The sequence below is a fragment of the Euprymna scolopes genome, chromosome 10 (genome assembly GCF_053919585.1).
Source record: "Euprymna scolopes isolate OS-2025 chromosome 10, ASM5391958v1, whole genome shotgun sequence".
In the NCBI taxonomy this organism is placed as follows: domain Eukaryota; kingdom Metazoa; phylum Mollusca; class Cephalopoda; order Sepiida; family Sepiolidae; genus Euprymna; species Euprymna scolopes.
This window is the reverse complement of record NC_136491.1, coordinates 60,490,672-60,509,534: the sequence shown is the minus strand read 5'-3', so window position 1 is coordinate 60,509,534 and position 18,863 is coordinate 60,490,672. Positions and strand designations below refer to the sequence as shown.

The following is an 18,863-nucleotide window of genomic DNA, read 5'->3' as shown; positions in this document are numbered from 1 at the left end:
AATTTATTTTCATTGCAATTGATTTTCATTGCAATTGATTTTCATTGCAATTGATTTTCATTGCAATTGATTTTCATTACAATTTATTTCCATTACAATTTATTTTTCATGTAATTTATTTTCATTGTAATTTATTTTCATTGCAATTTATTGTTATTAAAATTCATTTGTATCACAATTTACTTTCATTGCAATTTATTTTCATTACATTTTCTTTGCAATTTTTTTTTTCATTACAATTTATTTTCAATGGAATTTGTTTTCATTGCAATTTATTTTCATTACAATTTATTGTCACTGTAATTTATTTTCATTACAATTTATTGTCACTGTAATTTATTTTCATTACAATCAAAATACAGCTGCAACTTTAGCCGCCATTTCAGACTGCCTTTCAAAAACTATTGTAAAAGTAAAAATTAACGGGAGATCTGCGAATTCTTTGCTCGATACTGGCAGCTCAGAAAGCGTTATTAAAGAAAGCTTGGTAAAAACCAACAAATTGTATTTCGTTCCCCCCCCCACAAAGTAACAATGCCGAACGCTTCATTGTCTGCACAAGTAAGTGTTTATGTTTCGTGGGCTTACTATTTAATGACGTCTCCTATAAAATCACTAAATTATCCATAATGAAAAACCTTTGTTGCGAAATAATACTGGGATACGATTTTTTGTAACAACATTCACAAATTGAAATTCCATTTAGTGGTTCAATACCTGCATTAAAAATTTGTGGATTAGCGACAGCAAAAATCCAGTACCCGTCACTTTTCGAAAACCTAACTAAAAAATGCAAACCCATAGCAGTAAAAAGCTGATATTTTTCTAATAATTATAAAACATTTATTGACTCTGAGATAAAGCTTGTAGAAACGTTTCCTCTGTCTTGTCAAGTCATACAAGCATTCGAGGGACTGAATAAAAGATACTGCAAAATCAGCAATTACAACAATAGACCAAAATATTCTTCTAATTGTTAAAACAAATGCGTTAGACAGTGATATTTCTGATTCTTTGAGACAAGCTAATCGTCCTGTAACCTTTTTTTTTTCAAGGAACCTCCCACGGGCTGAACGACGACACCATGCAAATGAAAAGGAAGCCTACGCCATAGTCGAGGTATTAAGAAAATGGTGGCACTACTTGATCGGACACCACTTTAAACTTATTACTGACCAAAAATCAGTTGCTTTTATGTTTAGCTCTAAGACTACAAGCAAAATAAAAAAATAGCAAAGTGGAGAATTGAACTATCATGTTTCTCTTTCAACGTCAGCTACCGACCCGACAGAGAGAACTTAATAGGTGATATGGCATTAAGTGAGGACGAACTCCAAACGCATTTTCTGTCACCCGGGCATTATTCGAATGAGTCATGCTGTGGGGCAAATCGCTAATCGACTGATTCAGGCTGTGAGGAAAATCATTTTTTCGGTGAAGGAGATAAAAATAATTGCAAATTCCTGCCGAACGTATGCTGAAATAAAGCCTCGATTTTATAAACCCAGACCTGGCGTTTTAATAAAAGCAACACAATTGTTCGAAAGACTAAATCTTGATTTTAAAAGAACACTATCAAGCAAAACAAGGAACTGATATATATTAACTGTTGTCGACGAATATTCAGTTTCCTTTTGCTTTCCATTGTTCAGACATATCGGCTACTGCAATTATATAATGCCTCTGTTCATTATTTGCTGTCTCCTTCAACAATTTCTACTGGAACGAGGAATAACCATAGGCTAGGCTCCCTACAACCCTAAAGGTAATGTCAATGCGAAACTAAAGATATATGAGGTTGCAACAGATACTACACTTTGAGATATTAAATCCTTTATTCAGGCTAAAATTACAATGTAAGTTCAAACTGAACAAAAACTTAGGCACAAGGCCAACTCAAAAGGGGGGGAAAATGAGGGTCGTTGGTCATCCTTGTCACTCCGTAACTAAACAAAAGTTTTTCTTAGCTAGTATCTTCTTTCACTGGGGAACGTCCTACTTAGAGCCCAATTGTTTCAAACATTTTTATTTACGTGTAAAAACAAAAAAAGATAACAATAATGGTACAATAGTTCATTTGTGTCTCGCGGGTGGGGGAAGAAAAAATACAAAAGTGGTTAGTAGGACCCTCCCATCTCCATTTAGTTGATAAACCGTCCGTTCTGCTCTGGTTTGTAAAACCCAAAACATGCTCATAGCGAGTCAGCGGCAGCCCCCCTCACTAGATCCCTGTGGAGTTCCCTACGGATAGCAGTCAGAAGGTCGCTGGACATTGGTAGTCATTTTAGCGCAGCTCGGCACTCTTTTAGGAAGGCAGATTCTCCCGCGAACAGGTCAAGAACAAAGTCGAAAAAGGCAGCAGTAACCACGAAGTGCCACGATCATCTTGTATATAGTGGCTTAGTAAGGCCAGCCTTTCAGCATCTCGATGATACTTGAAATCTGGCATTCCCAAGCCTCCCTCACATGGACCTTGAATACAGACCTGTCTACTCACCCAGTGTTTTCCTCTGTCCGAAGGAGCAAAGACAAGAGTTCGACAAGAGCTTTTAGGTGTTGTACAGGTAGGGAAAGTATGGCCAGTTGGTAAAGGATGAGAGGAAAGATATATGTGGCGCACTCCTCAGTGCTACCTTTTAAGGAAAGTTTCCTAGGAAGCAACGAGTTAACCGCAGCCTCCACCTTTGACTTTGTGGTGAGAAAGAGCACATCACCATGGAGTGCCCCCAAAGGAGACTGCAACCAAACCCAAAGACAACATTTAGGAGATTCCCTGTCCGTGAGTGATCCCCACCCTCTCCCCCAAGAATCTGCTAAAGAAGACGCTACCCCGGAGGATCCTGATCGTGAACCCTGGTAGATCGTGTCCGGGAAGAAGACCCCTGGCTGCCTTATTCGACCAAATGCGGGAGGAGGCCATGTTAACAAATGACCTGGGTAGGGATAAATATGTTGACGTTGTTAAATTGGATGCACTAAGAATGAATCCCCCCATTAAACTGCAGTCACCTCTCCCCACCAAAATTCCACAATCTCAGTGAAACCGTCGACATCCAAAGACTGTACCCTACAAAACCAAAACTCCGTTCACCTACAAGAGTTATGCCCCCTCCTGTCACAGCTCCCATACCTCAGAAGCTACCCAAATAAATACCCCTTACTCCTGTCAAAAAAATAAAATACACCCCCTCCACTGTTTCGGATATTTCCGTGACTCCGCTGAATACGCCGCATGCTTCTCTCGCCAAGTCCCTGCCAGACCTCTAGTAACACTGAAAAGCCCACCCCTTCCCAGAAAAGAGCCCCTCCCTGGAAAACAAAAAGAAAAGGACACTTTACCTTCCCAGTGACTGGAATGCCAGTCGAAGACCCCTGCAATTTTCCTAATGCGAACCAGATATTAACTGTCATCTGGAAAAGAGAGATAAATGACTTATGGGTAAATGCTGGAGGAGGCAAATAAAGCTTTTGAACTTTCATCTCCTCTAGTTATATTTCAAACTCTGACATCAGAAATTTAATGAAGTGCTGTGTAGGGTGGGTCCCCATAAAGATGCACCCTTCCCTGTATAGGATAGCTAAACTAACCTATCCTTTGCATGTTGATGATATCTCCCGTGATGGGCTCATTAATATGCAGATGGGTACCTATTTGCTCGGGAGAGCCATCAGCACGCTGACGACAGTGATGTTTGTTTCTGGTTCCCAACTCTGAGGCGCGATAATGGATCTCAAGCTTGCCAGCATAAATGTGCGAGGACTAAGGGCTGACTCATGAAAATTTCGACTAAACTTTGATCTGCAGCACGTTGGAGTGGGTGTCTGTTGTGTTCAAGAAACTCATCTCATTCCAGGCGACCATTTGAGTACGCTGTCTAGGAGCTATACTCAGCATACTTCAATTCTCGCTCAAGACATGTTTCTTGGCTAGTGAAAAAGTCTTTGGATGCATCGTGTGACCCGTGCTTCATGGATCTGGAAGGAAGATTGTGCATTCTGGGTGTTAGGGCTTTTCATTTTATCGGTGTTTATGCGCTTAATTGCCATAGTGAGCTTGCTGCTTTCCTTCATTGGATTGAGCAGATTGAATGAGTACACAAGTTGATGGAAACGGTGGCTTCTGGAAGGTGGACACCCAGAAAGCCTTCCCGACATTGAAAAGTATGCACTCAGGTGAGGGGGAGGCACACAGATTATCCCGAGGTGAATACTCCTTCTATCGAGTGTGTCACCGTGCTTTGAAGTTCCTTCTAAGAGTGAAAATACACCTTTCTGACACCCTGTTGTTTTCTCAAAAGGCATTATATCAAGTATTAGTAAGGGAATTCGTTGGGGAGGATACAATTGAGTGGCTTACTTTGACGAGGGGGCAGCGTAGCTTCATTTGGCCTTGGGCACCTGGGCCGGGGTGTCTCACTAACAATGAGGCATCTTTGACTTAAATTGGTAATTTGAAATGGTCTCTGGGTCAGTAAGAGATTTCATTCAGCTGGCTTGGCAGCTTCCCCTATTTGTAAACAGTGTGGTGATGAGGACGAGACTTTAAATCACACTTTCTGCTATTGTCGCATCATTGTGCCGCTGAGTGAGTTTGTTGCTGGGCTCATGGTTCGCATCCTGAATGTGCTGTCTTTCAACCTGGAACTTATCAATGTTTGTAGCAACTGGGTGTTGACAACTAATGGGCTTAGAAGACAAATATGCCTGACCTTGCTAATAGTAATGAGAGGTGCGATATGGAGGACTCGCATGAAAGTGGTTTATGAAGCTGAGGACTTTGCTCCTCTCGACCTTGTTTGAATCTTCCGTTTTTATTTGAAGCTTCATATTAGGGCTGAGAGGGTTAGACTCTCTTCGTCAGACTTTGCTGAAAGGTAGGTGTTTGTTGCACATGTCTGTCGCATAAGTGGTGCAAGATTTGAGTGGTATTTGGACGTGCCTTAGGCTTGAGAATTTTTGGTTCCAAAAACAAACATCAACGGCCAGTCTGTGTCTGAGATGGTTAGCATGAAATCTAACAGAATCCTTATCCAGGCCAAATCAGCGGGTCTGGGCTGGGAAGAGAACGCAGAGGGGGAGAGTAGCTGGTCTAGGCTCTAGTGCAAAAATGGCTAGCCTGGGGTCTGGTTCCAGAAGAGACTTTGGCTTAATCTGGAGGCAGGATCAGGTCCTAATATTGTCCCACCACCACCAATACCACCATGCAGTCCGGGCCTCACTTCTATGCCTAGCCTGTGTTCTGGTGTCCATGTCTTTGACATGGACGTCAGTTCAGGCCATAAAATTAGACCAAGAACCTCTGCCGGTGCTGCCTCCCACACCAGAGCCGGTGCTGCACCCCGCATCATAGGAATAGAGGAGTTCATCACATTAGGCAGCGGCTCTTGGACTCTTGACACTGCTGTCCCTGGCAGTGGTAGTGTAGAGGACTAAAAATTAGAGGACACCGGGGAGGAGTAATCTGCCCCTGCTCTAAGGCTGGTTGGTTTTTCCCTTTGGTCACGGGCAGACGTGTTGCCTTTTCCTCTCAAGAAGAGGAGAACCTTCGTTCCACCACTATAGGAGGACAGGACTCTTAGGATTGGGAATGAAACCATCCCCTCTGCTGATTTCTCCACTTTAGAAACCACTGACGAGCATAATGCCAGACGACTGGGAACAGACCATCAAAATGCTCTCACTTCTAGACTCTGATCTGAGCCTCATGTTGGGCGAAGATCTGCAGTGGAGTTCCGGAGAAAGCAGTGAGAAGGAAAATCAAAAACCAAAGACATCTAAGAAGAAAAAGGGGGCCGCTCATGCAGACCAAAAGAATGGAGCAGTTAGTGTTACACCCAGCCAAAAACTTTCATCCCCGATGGAGAGTCCAGCAGATCGACCTACACAGCTCGCAAGCCAATGGAGTTAACCTGCTCAACAATCCCACTGGGGCAGAAAAGCCGTCTTCACCACAGAAGCAGAATTCACTAATACTGACACCCTCAACAGCAGAAAATTACACCGGACGATTACTGTCAGGTATTTAACTCAAAATATAAGGCATACACTGACGGTAACATTATCAAACCCTTGCCAAGAGTCGTGGAAAGACTGTCGAGAAGGATAGTATCCTTAGTCAGTACAGACTCCAAGGAGAAAAGTCTGACAGGGGTTTCTAAAGAACTGATGGTGGAGATTCTGGGATATCTCAATATCCCAACGACCGACGTTTGTCGCAGAAGCTTTGCCATGTTGGATCTCCTGCTGTCGATGATGACATTGTTAAATTGTCCAAATTCGACTTGAAGTGGAAACATCTGCACTTCAAGCCGAAATATCTGAACAGGAGACGTGCAAACATCTTCATATTAGGCGCCCCTGGTTTCTTGATTTGATCCAAATAGGATCCATCATGAGTCAGTATGAGGACATTGAAGCTGTCCTCCCAGCCGGTGGTCCCTGTAGCCTTATGGTAGGGGACTACTCTGTTAAAATGCACCTAAACTGGGAGGGCTTTCAGAAAATCCTTGTCCTGCTCAGAAGTGACACTTGGACAATGAGTGTCATTGTCGAGGGGCGTAAACCACACTGTTGGCATTGCCAACAGCTAGACCATATGGCGAGGGATTGCCCTAAGTGGAACCCTTAACCCACATCTGCAGCAAAACCAAAAGGTGTGACACCTGCAGCCCCTGAGAAGCCAGATGAGGGGGGCAAACAGCAACTGCGACACCAGCAACAAAATCTGATAGCTGGAGTAAAGTGGAGAAGAAAAATGGAAAGACCAATAAGACCAACAAGAGAGGAGCAGTTCCCACAAAATCGTCTAAAATTTCTTCTACTGACGTAATTTCAAAAGAAGTTACCAGCGGCCAGAAACAAAACCATCTGGGCTCCTCATCCGACTCAAAAAGGGAGCAGGAAGAGCAGCAAAGTTAAGGGCTGAAAAAAGGAATAAAAAGAAAGGAGAAAAAAAACAAGAAGGCTGGGTCCCGTTCCCTGTCCCCAATGAACGTAGAGAATACTGTCTCTACGGTTCAGCCCCCCTCCCCCAAACGCCAACCCAGACCCCTTTAGCTGAACCAAAATCCCCACTCCTATTTAATATCCCCGTCAGCTGGTGCCCGATCATTGTCCTGAGAAAGGCTGCAGAAGAACTGCATCAGCATCTCCAGTAAGGAGAGAGAAGACGAAAAAGCTCCCCTATCTTCCTGGAGACCAAATATGTGATGTAGAACTCCTTCACACTGATACTTACATCAGCAGCGTCATAGCCGTTAAAACAGATAGAGAAAGTGGATGGGAAAAAAGTCACAAATCCCAAAAGTTTACCGGATGCCCCCGTAATCATAATTTTCATGCATCAGCCTAAAGTGGAATGAACGAAGGCCATGTATGATAGAAGAGGCCAAGGGGGCGATTCCTAATATTAAGTTGGTGGAAGAGGGGCACGACTCCCTTAAATAGCTGGCAATAAAATGTGAAGGGAGGGTCACTATATACGTTCACCCTTGTTTTTATAGTTAACCTTCCACTTGGACGTCAGTGGCATTGTGCAAGACAGACGAGTAACATCCTAATAACTTTTGGGCAATCTTGCACAATCTTGCAGCGCACTAGTATCCAAAGACTTTAGACCGGTGGTTGTGGATATCTAGGTACAATGGCCACGTCCTTGAGCCTGACTAGTTTGAACGTTAGGGGCATGAGGTGCTGAAACAACGCCGCTAGGATACTGAAAGATCTCATGTCCATGAATATAAATGTGGCTACGTTACAGGAGATTCACTACAATTCTGTTGACGATCATTGAGTGCTGGAGGGCCATTATGATGTCTTTTTAGCATACGGTGATCAGCAAAGTAGAGGGGGTTCTTTGTTAGTTAGGCACACCCTTTCTACAATGGTTAGCATTGTTCATGCGGATACCAATGGTAGACTAATTGTGGCTGATGTTGCCGTGGCAAATAGAGCATTTTGAGATGTCGCGGTGTATGCACCCAATTGCATACAGGGTCGGGTTTCCTTTTACCAGCAATTGGGTGTGTTTCTTGGGAGTTTGGAATGGTTAATCTTAGTGGGTGATTGGAATGCCATCCTTGATGTCAGGGTAAATAAGGTGGGTGGGACTAGAGGGATGAATGGGCGTGAAACCACTCTGTTGGACCTGATGGCAAGATGCGATCTGGTAGACAGATTTTGAGCGGATCATCTGGGGCAGGAGATGTGGACGTGGCCCTCTAGCAGCCATTCTGTTTCATGTACCTACTTGGATCGGTTGTTAGAAAAAGCCATGTAGAATACATATCTTGTCCCACATTCCACTGGTTAAGTCACTGACCACAAACTACTTGCGGCCAGGTTAGATTTAGATAGCAATCCCAAGCTAACTGGGTACTGGAAGTTAAATACCTTCTTATTGGAGATAGATGACTTCCGGGAAAAGCTAGCTGAGCACATTATGAAGGGACCAGTGTAGGTGGTGGGTAAATGTCAACTCTAGCATTAGAGACTTCTCTATCAAATATGGCCAATACCTCGCCCTAGATAGGGCCAAGGCAGAGAAGCGATTAGAGAATAGGCTGTCTTGGGCGGTGGCAGGGTGGGATTCTCTAGAGATAGGCCTTGCTAATGAGGACCCGAGTTGTTTTGCTAGCAAAGGCTGGGTAGTTAAGGCTAGGATTGGTAAAATGTCTAATGAAGTTGTGAATGCAGATAAATCCAAATGAATCTCTTCACTCAGGTGCAAATCGGATAGATACATCCATAAGTTTCACAGCCCGGAAGATTTGTGAGCAGTTTTGTGTGCACTTTGAACATCATTTTGCGCAGCTGTTCAGACTCTGCATCCAGGAGCTTGGCAACTATTTGGCTAGCTCGCTCCACCTGGAGGTGGCCCAAGCAGCTAATGGGTGGTCGGGTTGCAGAGTGTGAGGTAGTTGCTGCAATTAAGCAGGTCGGCTACAACAGGTCACCAGGACTTAATAATCTGCCCTATGAGCTTTACTTGAGGCTGTCGCACATGTTTGTTCCAATTCTCATGTTTAACCATTGGTTTGACATAGGATCTATCCTGGGTCAGGTTACCAAAAGCGTGGTCACACTTCTGGGGGGGATTGGATTATTTTTTTCATTGTTGAATATAAATTGTTTGCAGGTTGTTATGGCTGACTTAGTCGAACCAGATTATAACTATGCTGTGAGAAAAGGGGCGTATGCTGTTGTAATGATTGTCGGGTGGCTTTCGGTTTTGGATCCAGCTGGGGGTGACCTGATTCCAATGGCGATGCCTCCGCTCTGCAGAGGCCCTGTGGTCATTCATAGGTGTGGTGTATGAAAATGGGGGTGGAGAAGTAAGCGTACTATGAATGATATGTATGCAACTCTTAATGATGATAAGTGTGTTGTTGGCGATTGTATGGTGTATAAAAAGGACGACTGAGAGGAGGAAGTGAGGCGATAAGCATCTCGAGGCTGATTGTACAGATGGCAAGCGAGACTCTTGTCTGAAATCGCCTGTGATTCTGGAAAATGCGATTCCTGATGCTCACATAACAAGACCGATGCTGAGATCCAAAGGAACTGAAGACGACTTGAAGATTCTCTTCTTTTCTTTTCTCTCTATTTTATCAAAATTCTTGCAGGACACTGAGCTGAAAATCGTCGAAAGAAAATCCCAATGGTAGCTTGAGGGCGGTGAGAAGAAGTTCTCAATTCAACAAGATCCTTACCAAAACCTGAACTGTGAATTATAAGGTGGAGTTTCAACTGTGACTGCTTAAGGTGAGAGAGATTCGCCCTAGCTTAATAAAGAGCGGGTCTTTGAGTACCCTGATTAGGGCTGTATACCCTCTATTTAAGAGACTGTGCTATTGTTGTTCACAAAGTGAAAAAAGATCTTGGGAATTGTGACTGAACTCTGTGAAAAGAAAAATCTTGCAAAATGTTAAAAAAAAAAACCCAGTAAAAGGGGAATAACTGTTATAAAACCCTTGGAAAAAAATCGAGTAACTTTTTTTGTGAAAACAAAACTTTTTAAACAAGGGAAGTAACTCTTATGAATTAAAAAAAGAGAATGACAATTTAATTAAGTGAACTTTTGCATTTTATTGAGTGACATTTATAAATGTTGATTTTTTTTAGTTATTATTGTAAATTGAAAAAAAACAAAAAAACACAAACTTGCATGTGAAAAAAAAGACTAATTACCTGATGAATCTGTGGATGAATCTTTATTATTCTTACAAACTTTTGATTTTCTTGAACCAGTGAAATTTTTTTTTTTTTTTTTTTACATGGGGATCACCATTTATCAAGGACCGAAGGCCACTCAGGGATAAGGGTTATTGCGTGTACAGTAATCAATGAGATAGTATTGTAGTAATCATTAGTATTGGGGATTTCGATTAAGGGGGCGGTTTGTCAGGAGTTTGTTTATGTTGGACTTGAAGACGTCCAAGTTGTAGTCAGGTGGGAAATAGGCAAGCGGTAGAGAGTTCCACTGGCGTGCAGTTCTAAGAAAGAAGCTTGGCTCATGGAATCTACGTTTGGATTTAGGAACAGATGTGACCTTACACGTGACCTTACACGACCTTAAACCTCTGATCGCGGCCCAGTTATGATCTGCAACCTGGTCGGTACAGTTATGATCTTAACCCTGGGTCGATGCCCAATTATGACTATCCTAGTCACCGGGTAATTAATTATGTCGACTGGGAAACCAGGTCTGCCAACCGTTGGTACGTCGCGTCACCCAGTGAGTCCTCGTCAAGGCGTTGGAGGACTCTTCTCGGTTGCACGGTCCTGAAGGCCTGTTCTTCTTGATCGTCTAGTTGGTCGTCTGGGTGTTCGTTGACGGGAACGGGGTCACAAGTGGCAAGTAAAAGAAATAAAGTTATATGGAACAACAGCACATCAGCAAACAAACTCCAGAGGTTGGTTGATATATAATGTATTTAGGAAATTCATAAATGATTATCTACAGACGTATGTACAATTGAAGATTAAATGGAAGCAAGCAATTAGATTTGTGAATGAGCTTCTTGTTGTTGAAATACTCGGTCGGAGTCGCGGACCGTTGTAATTATCGTTAAGGTGTTCTGGCTGGTCTCTTCCTAGGTCCTCTGAATTCTATTAAGTTGCAAATTGAGCTCTCTGGCGACCAGCGAGGGGGAGAGAGAAGTTGGGTGGCTGGATTCCTCTACCGAGACCTTTATCTCTGTCTCTCCAAAGATCTCTCTCTGTCTTCTCTCTTCTTCTATCTGATTAAATCGAGTTTTGCAGATCTTATATAGTAAAACCCTTGAATAATGACGACGCTTACGTTCGTCTTCGACCAATCAAATTGATTGATAACAATCCACCTGATTCCTTCTCATTAGTCGATTTGGCCTGTGGCAGGTATTATTTTTCCGCCCCCAATTTCCAAAATCAAATTGACTCCTCCCCAACTTGCCTGACCCCGCCTTCTCGATAATGGTTTTTTCCATATTATCAACTGATAATCAGAGGAAATATTATTTTTAGCTTGTAATAGATCACCAGATTTCATCTATTTAAAAATATCCGTTTGATCTTCTTTCCTCTTTGAATTATTTGTTTTGTAAAAACATCCATGTGATTTTAAAAAAAAAATATTCTTTACATATCAGAATTCCCATTAGCGTCTAAAACAATTTGCCAAAAGACATTTTTAGATAAGTCATAATTGGAAATAAACACTGGCTTTCTTTTGAAGTCCTTTGTGCATCGGCAGATTGAGTATTTCCTCAAAATATTCTATTTACGCCCAAAACATATTATCATTCTGAAGTTTCTCAGATAATACATATTGAAAAACAATTCATGTCGAACCTTGGGCTGACGTCATTAATTCTTTTATCAGGCCCAATCTGTTTCGTGTGTGTGTGTTTGTTTCTCAGATCAAAAACGATCCGACATTTCACCTGTCAAACATCACATTTCAAGCCGACCGACATTTCAAATCTCTGTTTCGGAATATTTTGTGTTGGCTCGTTTAGTTCAAACGCGAGCGTATTTTGGTTAAAAAATGTTTTAAGTAATCTTTCGCTTTGAGTTTAGCATGCGATTTCTATTTTTATTCCCCGACCGTATGGTATTTCAACAACAAGATTTTGACACATAAAAATATTAACTAAAAAAAAAATTTTTTTTTTTTTCTGTAACTGGCGTTCGCCCGGGATTGAATATTACATTTAACACAAAAAATGTCACATCGACCCTACTGATCTGATGTGGCCCCTCTTTGGTGTTACACAGATAAAGAGTGGGGAAAATTATTGACAGTAGTTTCAGCCAGACGGGTGTTTCTCGTAAAAGATTGGTGAGGGGGGACAAGGGATTGGAGTTCAGACGGGCACCTGCCATGGAAATAACGATAAAACAAAGACAGGCTTGCAACGTCTCTTCAGTGGGAGAGAGGTTGTAGGGAAGGAAAAAGGGCATCCCCAACTAAACCACAAAGTCTATTTTGTACTCTGTCAAGGCAGGATAGGCTGTTTTTAGCAGTTCCTGCCCAGATGTGGCAGCAGTACTCCATCCTTGGACGTACTTGGCTTTTATACAGATAGAGAATTGCATTAGTAGTGAGATATCTTCTGCAGCGGTAGAAAGATCCAACCATTTTCCCAGCGTCCCTGGCAACAGATTTGATGTACGTGTTCCATTTCAGATCAGGAGTAAAGGTCAAGCCCAGAAGCTTGTCAAAACATGGGGCTTCTCCTAGACGAGAGCCATCCATTTCAATTGATGCTAAATGGGGATCAGAGTGTTGATGATGTAAAGATAAAGGCTTGGTTTTAGATGCATTAAAAGTGACCAGCCAGCCAGCTCTGTACCACGCGCTCAAGATCAGAGGAGAGAGAATTAGAGAGAACTTTGTCATTTACGGCCTTTGATGTGTTGCCGTAGATGGTCGTGTCATCAGCATAGATGTCAACGAATGATTTAAGTATGTGTTTTGGGAGATCATTGATGTAGATCAGGAAGAGAGTTGTGCCCAGAATGGACCCCTGGGGACTCCAGCATTAATACTGTGGGCCTCTGATTTCTGCCCATCAACCACTACTCTTATGAACCTATCAGAGAGAAATGATTTAATGATTGAGAAAACATTTCCAGTAATACCGTAGCTGGAAATCTTGTGAAGTAGCCCCTTATGCCATACCTTATTGAAGGCCTTTGATATGTCAAGAGCAATTGTCCTGGAAAGGAAACCTTTGTCAAGAGATTCACTAATCCTATGTGATATAACCGCTAGCACATCTGCTGTAGATCTTGCAGAGCGGAAACCATATTGTGTGTCACTAAGAAGGTTGTTGAGGTGGTTGACTACCTCTTTATTTAATATGGATTCCAACAACTTACTCATGACACACAGGAGACTTATTGGTCTGTACTGAGAGGGAGATGACTTTTCACCTGAATTCTTAAATACAGGGCATACTGATGAGGTTTTCCAGGGTGTTAGAAAGCACTTCTCCTTAAAGCAATGCTTAAACAACGCTTAAACAAAGTTTCGTAAGTATGGGAGCAAGTTCTGGTTGTAGCTTTTTCAGCACTATAACTGGAATGGCATCAGGGCCAGTTGCTTTACTGGAATCAAGGTTCTTGATTAGCTTGGCGACCTCATGCAGAGATATTTGTATGTTGCATAGCGTGTTGTCTGTTATAGGAGGAAATACAGGGAGTTGATGGTCATTGTCGCATAGGGTAGAATTAGCTGCAAAGTTCTTGGCAAATAGTCTGGCCTTGTCTGATGCTGACGAGATGACCTCAGGTCCATTGATGATATTTGGGATAGAACGTATGCTTTTGTTCAAGATTCTGTTTGCTATTTGCCAGAACTGGTGGGAACCAAGCCACTGCTCAGCTACTTTGGATTTAACAGACTGAGCATATAGCTCTCTTGCATGTTTTATTACTCTTTTACAGTGGTTGCTGGTAGTCCTGAAAGCAGCTTTAGTCTCAGTACATCTATTACGTTGGTAGCTATGGAAAAAGTGATTTCTATGCACGATGGCAGCAGCACATTCGGGAGAGAACCATGACTGGCTGTTAGGTTTTTGTTGGAATTTTTTGGATGGTATAAATCGGTCTATGCCTACAATTAACCATTCGGTCAGGTCTGATACTATAGAGGACACATCCTTTTTTAAACATGGAATGCAAAGGTAGGTCAGATAGGAATGTACGGAAACTATCCCAATCAGCCATAGAGTATCGATATACAGTACGGTGGAGAGGTACGTCTGAAGACTTATTACATTTCATTTTTATCTTAACTGCTACAACAGAGTGGTCAGAGGATCCCAGAGGAGATAGAACGGAACATGAACCCAGCTCAGGGGAAGTTGTGAGGAAAAGGTCTAGAAGGCTTGCATATTGACCGGGTGTATCGGGCACATGGGTGGGTTCATGAACAATCTGAGTGAGGTCATAGGCAATGGCAAAATCATGACAAAACCTCCCCTTGTCATCGGTTTTATTTGAGTGGGTCAGCCATTCCACATTATGGACATTGAAGTCACTGCAAATGTGAATGTTAGCCGAAGGATGTGCAGACAGGATGTGTTCAATTTTCTCAGATATGCTCTTAAAGATAGTAACCCCACTGTTGTGGGGGCGATAGAGGGCAAATATAAATGCAGTGGTGTAAGCTAGTGCAACCCGGAAGCACATATAAGGTAAATTAGAGTCGTCTCTGGAGATATCCCTACCACATGAAAGCCATCTTTGATGTAGACACATATTCCATGCCCATGGCGATCTTGGGGGTCAGATTTAGATGTTAAGTTGGAGTATCCTTTAATTATGAATTTGTCTAGAGAAGTGGTTGGCCCTATGCCAGTTTCACTTAGAAAGAATATGTCCAGTTTCATCTCCTGTAATTGTGTTCCAACCTCTGGAAGGTTGGAACGTAGACCCCTGATGTTGGAGAAGGAGACCTGGTAGTAGGTGTCTACGTTGGTGGATGGGGTTCTAGGTTTATTCGTGTTTCTTTTTTTGAGATTTGTCATGATTGAGGTTTTGGGGTTTGTGGAGCAGGTCGGTAGACTTGGTTGGAGCAGGACAGAGAGGGAAAATAAGAGAGAAAAAGACAAGAATTTTTTTTTTTTTTTTTTTGTGGCACATGAAAAGGTAAAGCCGTAACAATTACCCATTAGTATGGCATCGAGAGGCCCTACCAGAAACTACTGTATGGTTCAGAATCCATTTACCAAATGGCAATACAGCAGCCCCGGTACTTTGCACCTGCTGATAGGACAGCCTCTTTAGTGGTTAATCCAAGGTTCGGGTCCCTGATTATCAGGCGAGTAACATCAGCCCAGACGAAACGTTTACCTCCACCACCCTTACTAGTGACCTGACCACAAGGATAGATATAGAAACGGAAATTTTTCGACAGGCTACTGTTTACAAAGTACTACCGACCTAGAAAGCAGCTTTTTCTTCACCCTTTGTCAGAAAAATCACTCATTGGAAATGAGGACTGAAGGACAAAAAAGGAGAAGCAAGAGTTACTGGAGCTGCCGATAACACATCCACATGCATTATCTACTCTCTATTGAAAAAAAATAAAATAAATAAATAAAATAAAATATAATAAAATAAAAATTAAAAAAAAATGGTGAGAATGACTTATTAATATTTACTTTAAGTCCGTTGCCCCATTCACGGACTAGGATAGTACTTGAAGATAGTCTCCCCTCCCATGTTAATGCATAGATACTTTTTGTCTTTATCTAGGTCGAGCTGGGATGTTAAACCGTTCCAGCTCCACCCCATAATAAATATGCTATAATGGAACTTTCATCAAATTGAAAAAGTCTGGTTATTTTTAACGCGTTTAAAAAGCTGGTTAAGAAGTAATACCTTTAAGGTTATGGATTAACTTTAGCTAGAAGTAATGCATACTTTAGAAGAAAAAAAAAACAAAAAAAAAACAAATACAAAAAGCCACGTGTTTTGGAGTTCAGATAATATGCAAATATAATTTGGGGAATGTTCAATTTCACGGGCCACTTTTTTTTTTTTATTTTTCGTTTTAAAGTATTGGTTAATAATAGTATTTTTGATAAAAAAAGATTTAGGAGAAAGATAAGAAAACAAGACAAATATTTAGGATTAAAGTCAAACCTGTAATAAGGAAAAATAAAAAAATAAAAAACTAGTCATGTTAGTGTTTTTAGATTAGTAGGCTGCAAAAGTTACGGACAGAAAAGTTTTTTAGCTTTTGAGTTCATAGCATTCGATTTAACTTGGAAGCGATAGCTTAAAGAGGACGAATGCCAGCCAGTCAGTCAGTCTGCTTTTATGTCGATATTTAAAGGGTATGTTGGGTGTCGGGGTCGGGGGGGGGGGTTTGGTGAGTTTTGTATTTTTATTTATTTCTTTTAAATTCAACATTGAATTATCTATCTAATGCCAGAATGTTCGACCACCCCATAATAAATATGCTATAATGGAACTTTTATCAAATTGAAAAAGTCTGGTTATTTTTAACTTGCTGGTTAAGAAGTAATACCTTTAGGGTTATGCATTAACTTTAGCATACTTTAGAAAAAAAAAATACAAAAAAGCCGCATGTTTTTGAGTTCAGATAATATGCAAATATAATTTGGGAAATGTTCAATTTCATGGGAGACTTTTTTTTTTTCATTTTAAATATAAGAAAAAGTATTGGTTCTTCCAATCTAAGTCGAACGCTACGGTCCCAAAAGCTAAGAAACTTTTCTGTTCGTAACTTTTGCAGCCTACTAATCTAAAAACACTAACATAACTAGTTTTTTATTTTTTATTTTTCCTTATTACAGGTTTGACTTTAATCCTGAATATTTGTCTTGTTTTCTTATCTTTATGAACTTTTGTATGGAAAAAGGGGAGAACCCTGGTTGAAAGGTGGTTATTAGACGGTGTATATGTTATCTTCCTTGACAGGTAAACCAATGATGGAGAGAGAGAGAGGAGTGACAAACCTGGTGGCAAACTGAAGAAGGGCGGAGCGGTGCACTGAGAATTAGACTCCATTGGTTCTATCGAAGCAATGAGGTCTAATGGGGTCGAATGTAACGTGATCGACTTGGGGGAGCGATTTGCTCCCCATTGGGGAGGTTGAGACCCCCTGGGACATGAGAAAGACTGGGTAAAGATGCTAAAATTGTTTAAATTAATCCCGGACAACAGCAAATATCAAGAATACTTGAATTAAGATATGTAGATATATATTTTGTTTTATTGTCAAAGTCAGATATATATTTTAATGTTTGAAAGGCCAGATATATATTTTATTGTATAAAAAATCCAATAACAGGAAACGTCAGAATAATGTAGAAACGAGATTGTACTTGTTGACCTGGAGAACACCTTCAGACTATGGCTTTCTGAATGACAGGGATTACCCTGGAGGTCATGTGAACGGATGTCATTGTTGGTCCCAGATTACAAAACTGGTAATATTGGTGAAGTGCACACATGCAAATATATCTGGGGTTTCCCCAGATACGTAGCTGGCCCCGATTGGTTGAATGGACCACTGCACTCCAACCCGTCCCTGAGTATAAAAACAAGCACCCAGTTTTTTTAGACAGATTGGAGAGAGATTTGTGCCAACCTCGAGAGGAACCAGCTCTCAAACGCCTGATCACCGCCCTCTCCATTTCGCTTGAGTGCCATCTACGAAGAAGAGAGATTTGTGAATTTAAAATGTTTAAGAACGGACGTGTATATATCTGTAAAAAGACTGTAATTTTTGTGGAACTAATTTTTAATAGATAGAACCAAATTGTCTGTCTTTTCTTTTTGGTGTATGCAGCTTCGCTTTTCGCTTCCAGCATTCTACACAGAGGCGTTTAGAATTCATGTGGAGAGTTCCTGGCAGACTAGACATCACGAGCCACAGTTTTGAAGAAGACCAGAGGTCAGTTGCTTGACATCACCACGGGAGTCCGGCCACAAAGGGACCTCCACGTCAGATCTTTCTAATGTGTCCAAACTAGCTACAAACAAGCAACTGCTGAAACAGACACTAACACCTACTCTCACCCTATTTTTATCAACCTCCACAAACACACATACCCATAACCATAACCTAAATACTCTGGATTTTTTTAGATAAGGACAATTTGAGCTAATCAATCACGCCTTGAATAAAAAAGAAAAAAATTCCATTTTAAATTGGGGAAGAACATTTGCAGAATTGAACTCTAGGAACAAATTTATCCTAGCATACTGCCATTCCAACAACTAAATATAGTCTTTAAAAGACCTTTACCATCTTTGATCCTATATATTGAAGGTTACAGTCCCCGGTTTTTAGTTAAAAACAAAGTAATTAGGGTCAAATATAATTATTATTAAAGGAGAATGCTGGAATCGAATGTAGTTATCAAAAGTTCAAATGAATACATATTGTCATTAGATACGATTCCAGGAATGCAGTGGAATTATCCATTGTAATTAGAAATAACTATAAAAACAATGTTAGGTTAGAGGAATAATAAACAATCAAATTAAGGAATGTCCTTTGTGTCGCTGGGACATATGTTAGAAGCATGTGCATGTACATGTGCATCCCATGCACATGTTAGCCACGTTCTGACGTCACATAGATGTCAACTCTACTACATAATCAAGTTACCTGAATTGATTTTTTCAATAAAAGTTTTAAAATAAAGCTATAGTGTTGTTTTCTTTAGGGCAAAAAAATTATCGTAATATTGCCTTATTCTCAAGAACTGTAGATTTATTCACCTAGAATATCACGTTAATATATTAATCCTCTCTACAACTGTGTCAATTTATTTCCTCATCAGGATGTTAGTCGACAGAGGTACATGTGTTACCTTTTTAACAGCAGCCTCTCC

General features: G+C 41.1%; 1 protein-coding gene across 2 annotated transcripts in view; it reads right to left on the bottom strand.

Moving 5' to 3' along the window:
* Nucleotides 1-18,863, bottom strand: part of LOC145286005 (uncharacterized) — a 338,140-nt gene that overhangs the window by 43,361 nt on the left and 275,916 nt on the right. The window contains exon 2 of one of the 2 annotated variants that reach the window (XM_080134603.1): nucleotides 3,340-3,411. The exons of the other annotated variant lie outside the window; for it this stretch is intronic. Within the exon in view, the coding sequence (XP_079990729.1) occupies nucleotides 3,340-3,411 (72 nt within the window). The remainder of the gene's footprint in view (nucleotides 1-3,339; nucleotides 3,412-18,863) is intronic. 2 annotated transcript variants of the gene reach the window in all.